General features: G+C 41.1%; 1 protein-coding gene across 1 annotated transcript; it reads right to left on the bottom strand.

Annotated features, from left to right (window-relative positions):
* Positions 1-8128: 8128 nt before the first annotated feature.
* On the bottom strand, positions 8129-9466 carry LOC120450045 (probable E3 ubiquitin-protein ligase makorin-1). Its single transcript, XM_039632798.2, has one exon. The coding sequence runs from the start codon at positions 9271-9273 to the stop codon at positions 8464-8466; it is 810 nt and encodes a 269-aa protein (XP_039488732.1). The 5' UTR covers positions 9274-9466; the 3' UTR covers positions 8129-8463.
* Between the last annotated feature and the right edge of the window lie 965 nt (positions 9467-10431).

Here is a 10431-nt window from a genome sequence, read left to right as displayed (position 1 = left end):
CGCATCGAAGTCGGGGGCTGCGTGATTAAAAATGCATAAAAGCCATTCCAGCTAGTGAGCAAATAAAGAAATGCATTAAATTATCTTTCTCTCCGAAAAAAAAAGTATTTAATATGCAAACTGCGAATAGCAAAAAGCAATGGCCAAACGAAGCAGAATAAATCGGTCAGAAATGATATAATATTAAACTGACTCCGGCCTGTGAATGGCTGTAAATTAAATTGGAAAATATTAAACAAACATTTGCACTCAATAAAAGCAAATTGCGTTTGTTTGTGCGCAAGTAAACAGCAGTATAAAGTCGCCAGTAAACAGACTCCTGTCTGTTGTCCACAGCAAAAACGTGCGCGACAGAGAAGGCTGGCTTTCGACGAAAAAGAGAGGGAAGATCCGGCTTCGGATTCAAAAGGCAAATAGCATCAAACAATTTGATCGTTTTGTTCGCATTTTCAACTGACACAAATTGCGGGAAATTTTGTTTGCTTATTAGCCAAGCATTCAAGCGTATTAATTTCCCCCTCGTCGCTTTCTGTTTTCTAAAATGTCGCAAAAAGTTCAAGGGTTCCAAAGCGCACTTTGCTTTCGACCTAATTGTGTTGTAATTTTTTAATTTCGAACTTTTAATTTGATGACAAGACAAGTCCAAGCCAAGGAGAATGTATCAACAAATTTGCCAGAATAAGAGCGAAACTAATTGTTTGCCGCGCTTAAACAATTTAATTTATACAACAACACCCAGGAAAGGAAGTCAAATAGTTTGCTTAAATAATTTTGAGTGACCTTAAGTTCACATGTGCGCTTTAATGCTGATGACTTTGCTGATTGTTCCGGCTGGAAGTAGGAACTATTGGAGTCGACTCATCGCACAAGCCGGAGTTGGAGCCACAGAGCATAATTCAATTTGGTCAATCAAGTGCAACACTTGAGCAGTTAGTTTACTGCCGAGCACATATAACCGGCTCTCATCTGACCGACTGCCTATTGAACTCGATGAATTTATGGCTCAACATTTTAGCATATGATTGATGGGAGTTTCGGTGTAGACGCGGGTGCAGCTCCCACCAACACCCCACCACCCCCCAACCTCGTTTGAATGTGTGTCGTGGGCCCAGCAGTCTCTATCTGACGGTCCATGCAAATGCCAAATGCTAATGAATTCATTCAACATACAACTTCAAAAGTCATAAATACTCCGAGTGCCGACTTCATGCAACGTTAACTGTTTTGTGTGTACTTTTGGGTGGGTGTGCAAGTCGAGGTCCTTGGCGAGGAGACAAACTCATTTCCGTCACTGACACAGTCACTGACTTCATTTAATTTTCAAATGCTCAACTCAAGAGTCCAAAACGAGGTTTCGTTTCAGCAATTTTCATTTTCCCCTGCACGAGTGTGTGGGTGTGTGTGTCTGTGTGTGTGGGTGGCATGTCAGTGCCTTTTGTTCCAGTGCACTATGGGGAATTTGACCTGTTTTTTTGGCATAAATGTATTTTTTAAAGTGTTTCAAATTTTGAAATTTTTTTTTTTAACATATTAAGAATTGATCAAAGATTTATAATCTGTAACGCAATTGTTAAATTGACAGTCCACTGTTAAATTAACAGCTGTAAAGTCAGCTGTTGCAAACACAAAGCACATGCCATCGGAGAGCTTCTTTTTTAGTGCTTACTAAAATTAATATTTCTTGAACCACAAGGCCTAAACCCGTCAAATTTGAAATGAATACTCATTCTTGAGGTGTGTACTATGTGTTTCTACTAATATGTTGCTTAGTTCGTGCGCGTAAACTTAACAATTTGTATATTTATCAAGTGATGTTCTCGTCCAACTTTCAAAATAAAATTTCAACTTTGAATAGAGTTTTGAAAAATTGTTCAAATTTGTTTAGTAAGTGTGTTAGTCCATGCTGTAGAGTGATTAATTCCCTATTTAGAACACATAGGTTTCATTTGCGAATTTTTGCGACTTTTCGCGAAAATTAAATTATTAGGTAGCAACCTCTCAATTTTCAATGCGGCCCTCCTAGAAGCGTGGCGCACGCATTGTTGGGCATATCGACGACAGTCTTCTTGAAATTAATCAAGGTAACTTATTGCATGTTTCATAACACTTTTTTGCATAAATGAAAAATAAAAATAAATAAATAAATGAAATAAAAAGCTTTATAATACCCGGCCTGGACGGAAGGCAAGGCCCGTTGAACATCATATGAAAACTACTACTGAAACGGCTCTGGCCTTATGACGAACAAAAATGAAAAATAAAAATTTCTTATTTTTCAACGTTAAAATAGATACTGAAGAATATATTGGGTAGAAAAAAAAAAAATCGTAAAGATAGGGGGGCGGGGGCTGATGTGGGCGGTTGCTCGAAGGCGGCGACACGCCCACTTTGCCAAATTGATTGTAAAAGTGTGTATAAGAATAGACAAAAAAATTATCATCGTATCTTAAATATTTTACGAGATATTAATTTATGCCAAAAAAACAGGTCGAATTCCCCATAGTGCAGTGTAGCAAAGTGAGAAGAACGAGGAGCGGAACCCGAAAAAAGAAACCAAGGGCTCCACTCCCGAGACTCGGGCGAACCAGCAAATTTATAGCCACGCATAGGTGCCGGGGTCGGCGACTGTTTTACATTTTTGCATTTTTCATGTTTTGCCCTGCCATAAAGTTGTGCGAGTGGCGAGGTGAGAGGGGCGAGTGGCGACTGGCATAAAAAGTATGATAAATTAGCATATTACGCATACGCCGTGTGTGCATCTCAGTGTGTTTTGTGTTTGTGTTTTTGTGTAGTGTATGTGTGTGTGTGTGTTGTCATGGGCTGGATGACTGTATAATTATGTGCTTAAAGCAATTAGTGCGGGAAGCAGCAACGGAGTTTAGCCGCTGCCAACAGTGCATTACGCATACGCCGTGTGGGCGGCTGAGAACTCAACGAAATACTCAAAGACAGATTAGGGATTCTGAAAAATTTGGCCCAGCTCTGTAATGTAATTGCACCGTTGCCTGAAGCTTTCGCGAGACTTAATAAGTCGCAAAATTGTGATAAACAACACATGCAGTGATTCCAAAGGTTTTTGTACAAAGGCTTTAAAGCCATGATAGCTTAAACATCAAACTTTAATACTTGCTACAAATCTTGGCAGAGCATTTAAGTTTTCTATTTCTTGTCGCAAATGACACTTACATAACTTTTCACAGCAATATAATCCCATGTACATAACTTTTTGCATTAGGACTTTGTTGGATTTGCGTTGCGATCAAAAAGTTCACGTAATCAAAATTCATTCAACACGCTTCGATTGGCATTATTCGATTTAATTGAAAAGACAAAAGCAAACCACAAGCAGTTGCCAACTGCCGACTGCCCAATGGCGAGATGGCATTTCCCATTTAATTCAACTTTTTGGAAAATTGCTCACGCATCATTTTCCCCAATGAAACGGCCAAGAACTTTTGCATAATGCTTTGCGGCCAGCCAGTCTCGGCACGTTTCACTTCATTTATCATCGATTCGCATTCTAAAAACAATGGAAAAGCCAAGTCCACAAGTCGACAAGGAAGTAAGTGTAAGAGTCATTGTGTCACTGCCAATTAATCAATTTGGCTGGCTGAAAAAGCAGACAGACGAAAATGCAAATCAAATCCAAATGCCTTTGGCATATCAGCGGCACGATTTAATCATATTTGTCAGACTGCAACACACTTCACATGTGCAAAAAAATCAAATCACATTTGTCTTACCCGGCACTTTACGCTTATTGTCAATCAATCAGCGTGCATCGATTCCGCATATGGGATATGGTGGGATGTACTCGATACGTGAACATTTTCGACTGCCATTGCCGTCGACGCAAAATCCTTCCACCAGCCTCCTATTTAGATGGATTTTGGATGCGGATTTTCCAGCGGATCCGCGCTTGCCGCAATTCTTTCTGCCCAAAGGCAGAAAAGTGCCCCGTTTTCCACAACCAACCAACCAAACCAACCAACCTATCGTTTACCCAAATTTGCCTCGTTATTTATCCTGAAAAATGGCGCGCGTGCTACAAGAGCCACTCGAGTATCACACACAAACTGTAGAAAAGGGGAAATATAACAACTAAGGATTTTGTTTACTTCACCACACTCCAAACGAATGATTTCTATAAAAGGGGAATGTGATGACATTGCATTAACCATTACAAATAACAGATTTTGTTTAATAAGTAAGCAAAAGTATTCAACTGTTGCTATACAAATAAACAGTTTTATTTAATGGAATCTGATTTTAAAGCCCTACAAAAAAGAGATTAATTTATTTAAATCATTTAATTATTATTAAATAATACACCAACAAAGTTTTGCAGCTGGTGCAATTAATCTGTAGAAGTAGGATGTCCTTAAAATAAATAAATAATTAAAACAAAATAACATTACAACATCGAACTTGGATTTGAAATCGTAGGAAATTTATCCCTAATACCTTTAATTTTTTTAGATTCACTTCTCTTTCTCTTTAATTAATGTTTGTATGTTTTGCATCATTAATAATTGATCTTTATCACGTGTGAAATACTGGCTCCCCGAACACTTAGTCAATTTGAAAAGTGTCCCCATATTTTGAGTGGCTGCAAATATAATGAACTGAAAATTCGGGGAATGCGCAAACGAAAACCAAAACACTGCCAGGAGCAAAGGACCAAAGGACCAAAGGAACGAAGGAAACGGAGCCAAGTGCCGGCCAAGTCAAGTAAATGCTAACGAGCTTGCCTTTTCTGGTTGGATTTCGGTGGACCATTCCCTGAAACCCTGAGACCGAACCACTCTGCATTGGGGCCCATCTACATATATATGTCTCCATTTCTCCGTCCCTCGATCCCCGAGGAGGACGCACAAGTGCACTTTAGTTTTCAATTTTTGTCGTCTCATAATGCGACGCTCTGGGTTCTCCGCATACTTGTATATCTTCCTTTTTTGCCATACAGCTCCCTCCCATACAGCTGAAATCGAGCAAATATCTTCAAATGGATTTTAAAATCCCAGCCAGGGGAGGTGCGGGTGAACAGGAAATGTGAGTCAAAGGTTACCTTGGGGATGCATTCAACAAAATATCTGCACTAATGGAAAAGTAAAAGCTGCAAAACGAGTTAGCAGATATATTTATGTATATATCATAATACTTTCAGCATCCTCCGCCCGAAAATCACTTAAGGATGGCTTCTAGTTTCATAAATGAAAATCCCAAAATGGGTTACTCTGTGTGTTGCTTCTGTTGACTTTGGATGTGAAACAGTTCCTGGCCCCAAGTCAATCAGATTATTAGCCCTGACCACCGGACAAGCCACTGACAGATGGACTGACTGACCACTGACAGATTGACTAACTGATCAACTGACCAACTGACCATCTGACAAACTGAGTAGCTGAGTGGCTGACAGGTTGACACACCCACAAACAGCTGAAGTCGCTCAATAAAGACCAGTGCAAGACTGCTAACTATTTGAGAATTTTTCACTCGTCTTCCCGGGCACGTGCCATTGCAAAAAGCCACCCGCCACCCCCCGGAAGCTGTGGGACAACCTAAGGAAGACACTTTGCTGGCGGTCCAGTTGACTTACTAATGAGCCAGGCTGTGTTCCCGCTTCTCGGGTTGCATCAAACTGATTAGAAAGGATGCCAAGTCCCCGCGGAGCAAGTTGAGAAGGAATCACCGGAAAGTTAAGACAAATAGGAAGACGTCCCTTTTTTACGGATTTTGTAATTGATTGCCTTGGCTCGGACCGCAGTTGCCCCAAAAACCCAATCAAAAGCCATTAAATATTCCTGCAGTATAATCAGAATAATCAGAGGAGAGTACGTAAGAAGTTCGGTGCATACTAATAAACTAAATAAAAGTTAGAGCAACAAATTATGAAAATATTTCTTATTGGTTTGTAAAATTAGTTGGGTATAACTATATTCCACTTATTATAAATTTAGCATATTGAGGTAATATTAACTACTTTCGCCCATGTAGTGCAAATTAAAGTTCCATGGCGATTTTCCTTTTATTCCTTCTGCAAACATGGGCTCCATTGCCATTAAAATAGCTTTCGGTAAAATAAACTAGTTTCGCCTAATCTGGAAGAAATCCGAACACATAATGGGCTCACTGGACCGAGACTTCTTTCGGTTGTGTTCACACCCGCATCCGAATCATCAAAGCGAAATGGCGGCGACATTCAGGGATAAAAGTGAATTTGTTGGTCAAGCAAGCGTTAAATGGAAAACTTTGGCTCCAAACTTCAACTTTTCCGTGTACTTTTTATTCGCATTGGAGGAGTGAGTGAGGGGGGGACTGAGTTTTCAGCGAATAAATTTTACATGGCGACCAAGAAAACACTCCAGGAATATTAAAACGAATGTAGCCAAGTGAGGGTTATTTTTTCCGACTCCATCTGGTTCCCGTTGGCCGCCGAATGGACCGATTGGCTAATGAAGCACCGCCATTTTGTGGGGCTCCAGGGCTTCAGCGTTCTGTGGAAAGCCGAAAAATCAAAAAAAAAAAAAAAACACTCACTCAACGGAATTTCAGCTCTTTTATGCAAACACGTACGACCCATTTAATTTGGCGAAAAGCGACCGCGTATATGGCCTGCCAGAAAAATACGTGATAAGCAAATTCATAAACCATTAAGACGGTTGCGCTGCCATCCCCAAAAATGGGGGGCGGAAAGTGGGCTAACGTCAGCGGAAGAGAGCAACAAGAAAGGATATATGTATTCCACTCAAGTGAGGGCTCACAGAATACCCAAGGTGAGCTCTAAGCCAAAACATAAGTGTACTTAACATATCCTTCTTTAACTTCAATTTAAAAAAACCAAACAAAAGAATTGAGTAAGAAATCGTGAATATATGTACACATATGTTAAAAATATAATAATACACCTGAAGTACGGTTTTCTTTTTAATCTAATTTATTTGCATTTAGATTAATCAATTAGTATTTCTTTTGAATTTGAGTTAGTATTTCAATTTACTTTTGAAGTGGTCTCTGCCTATCAAAATCATTTTTCAAAATATTAGTAGCAATGTAAAATACAGTTCAGCTAGAATTACCTTTTAGATTCCCAGAGTAATCACCTCATTTATACCCTAAAATGTTAGGTATTCAAAAAAAAATAAAATGAGCTCCGCGCTCGTGTGTGGTTTCATTAAATTTTATAACAAGCATTTTATGCAAACTTTTTCTTTTCGACTAGACGCGCGAGTTGGTTGCTTTTGCTTGGATAAGTTGAGTCGGTTGGGTTATATATGAGTTTGTGGGTTTGTGGGAGTGTGGGGAGCCGCCTAATTGAGGCAGTTGAAAATGGAAAAAAAAGATATGTTTGGTGTTGGCTGCGAAGCCTTTCAAGTCTTCCTGCATGAATGCCAAACGCCAGCGAGTGATTCATTCAGGACCCAGTCAGCCAGCCAGCCAGCCAGTTAGTCAGGGCATTTAAAACGACATCCAAGGTGGCATTTAGTGGGGCAGAGTTGAGGGCATGAAATCGGGCATTCCTTATCTCCCGACTCACTTTCCAATTATCATATTAAATCAGCTGTAAGTCATTGCACATATATTTGCACAACTTATGCGGCAGAAGGACGTCAGCAACAGCTCGGATAATCCTTTCAGCCAAAAAGGATACTCACGGGCAAAAACAAAAACAAATACAGATACAGCTACAGCTACAGAAAGAAAAAAAAAAGAAACACATCAGCGACGAGCCAAGCGGAAAACTGGTACGAGAAAAATCCAGTTGACATTTCACTGAAATGCAGTTAATGGGAATTCGCCTGGCCATCTCTGAAGATAACGATTGCTAATGGAGCACGCCATGGGTTTTACGTACTGCGGTTGGCTAGATAATGAGCACATGGCCAAGTGGAGGAGCAAGTGGCAAAGTGAGGAATGCTCCTTTCAGGTGTGGCTCAAAATGTTGGGACAGTTGGATAGGTGAATGAATGTCCACCAATGGAGTGAAAAGATTTCGAATTGCAGGGTGACCAAAATTTAAACAAGCTAATTTTCCATTTTAGTTGCCTTCGATTACTTTATTGTAAAATCAAAACATTTCAAAGAGATTAATTTTGAAAGTACAATATTAAAAAAAAATAGATACTGCTGGGTAAATACATTGATTTCTATGATATTAAATGTCTGCAAGTATTCATATACTCAGACGTAGTTGGAAGCATACGAAAAATATAAGAAACCCGATTCACCAATTTCTAAAATGTAATTTTAATGAAATGTACAGATGAAAAATACTGAAAGAGTCTCAAAGCCCGTGGCATTTACCACATGAAGAATTGTTATGTAACCCAACTTTGGTACCTACACACAATACTTCGCTTCATTAAGAACTCGATATATGATTTATAGTTTGAATATCAATTACGTCTTCCTGGGACTTTATGCTTTTTTCACATTTCCTCCTGTTTCAGCTTAGTCAGCAGCTTAGTCATCGTCAAAATAATCCGAGTAGTCGGAGTACTCGGAGCTACTGAAATCATAATCCGGGAGAGGAATGCCCAAAAAATGCATTCTGAGAAAAGAGAAAAATCCAGGTCGAATCCTTTGCCATGGAGGAGTAGGTATCGGCAATCCCACATCGACGTGTTCTCCGTTGGGCAGAGCGTGCTTATAGAAGCACTGGTTGCCAAAGGGGCATCGGCCTACTCCTCTTTCGAAGTACTTGCAGTCCTTTGCACGCAAAGCGGCGCGGTGATCATTGAGCAGCTGGTCCTTCTCCTCCTTGGCCTCCACCCAAAAGGCACTGGGACACACAAAGTCCGACCACGCGCGGCATTCGGGACAAGCTTTCCGTACTTCGTAGTCGAACTGCCTTGCCCTGCGCCACCTGCAAATGCACTCGAAGCAGAATACGTGGTTGCAGCTGGGCAGGATGGCGAAACGCCTATCGCCTCCCTCCTTCTCCATGATCGTCTCGAAGCAAATGCCGCACCTCTTGTCCTGCGACCTGGCGATGGAGCAGCTCCACGACGGCTGCACGTGACTGCCCGGAGATGAAGAACCTCTCACTACGTCAGCCCAGGAGACACCTGCCGGCCGCTGGGCGGATGCACTGCAGCCAACTGCAGCCGGCGTGGTCTCCACATCGTCCTGCTCGCGAGCCGTAGCACGTTTGTGGCTGGGAACGAACTCCGCGGCGTTGGCCCAGTTCCTCTGCTGACTCCAGGTGCTCGTGCTGGGCAGCTCCTCGGTGTCCTTGTCCACCTGGTGATCGCTGCTGGCGACTGTACTCATTTTGCTGCGATAATTGATGTTTTTGGGGTCTTCTAGTCACTAACAAGTGCGCACGATTAACGGCTTTGAGGGAATAGGGTTTTCCGAAATCTAGGCAGCTTTAATGCCAAGTGCAATTACAATTTCTAACTTTGACGATTCAAGCACGTTGGATGACAGTCGCCATTTTGTTTTTGCAGTGTGACCAAAGTTATTCGTATCCTAAATCTATTTATCCGATTGCTGGGCAGCAAAGTACTTCGGAGTTATGTTAAAAAAAGTTTACGAAACCATTTCTAATGGCATAATAATTAAGTACTGCATTTATATGATGACCAGACCACGCAATCATGGCTACATATGGTCCAATTTATTGATTGATTGCGCATAAACACAATAACACAACCAAAGTTAACTATACTTTCATCACGAAAGTGTGATCAGGTGATTTGCCACTCTGGTAACTGTATACAAACTAGGTGGCAACACTGTAAACCCATTTTACGCGTCTTTTAATTGTCGAATTCTTTCTAAGCGGAGATCAAATCTTCTTTCTTTTCGTCCTTTTGAGATAATGAGGACTTAAAGATGTGAAAGATGATTACGCATGCAGATTCTTTGCAGAATCTGTTAAGCATTCGCACTGCTTGCTAAGGCACTCGAGCACTGCTTGCTACAGCACATGCTTTGCTTTCATTTGCAGATTTATGTACTTTGTATGTACATAAGTCGCGTATTTTGTTGATTCTTGCAATAAGTGTTATATCCTATTCAATAATAGGATATAAGAGCACAATTAAATGTATCGCAGATTTGCACTGCTGTTCTGTTAGCAGTCAGTTAACAAGTGAACTCGCAGAGCACAAAGCATGCTCTGCATATAATCAGCTTAAAATATCAGCGAACAAACAATTTCAATCAAATTGAAATCAAACGCTGCAGGAGGACGCCTCCAATCCTCACCTCCTCCCATCCTCGCATCCTTCCGAATCCCCCGTCATTACCCGCAGTTATGTTCCAGATTTACCTTGCTACGTGCAGCGCCACGTTGATTGCTCATATGTGTGCGATGCGCAGGCGATGGTGAAGGCGATGGAGATGAAAGAATAATAAAGGCGCAGGTACGTTCATACTCCTGGTGTGGGCAGGTGGAGTCGCGAGTCACTCGCTGACTCAGTC

This window comes from Drosophila santomea, chromosome 3L (assembly GCF_016746245.2).
Source record: "Drosophila santomea strain STO CAGO 1482 chromosome 3L, Prin_Dsan_1.1, whole genome shotgun sequence".
Lineage (NCBI taxonomy): Eukaryota > Metazoa > Arthropoda > Insecta > Diptera > Drosophilidae > Drosophila > Drosophila santomea.
Note: the sequence above shows the minus strand (reverse complement) of the source record. Positions and strands in the feature narration are given on the sequence as shown.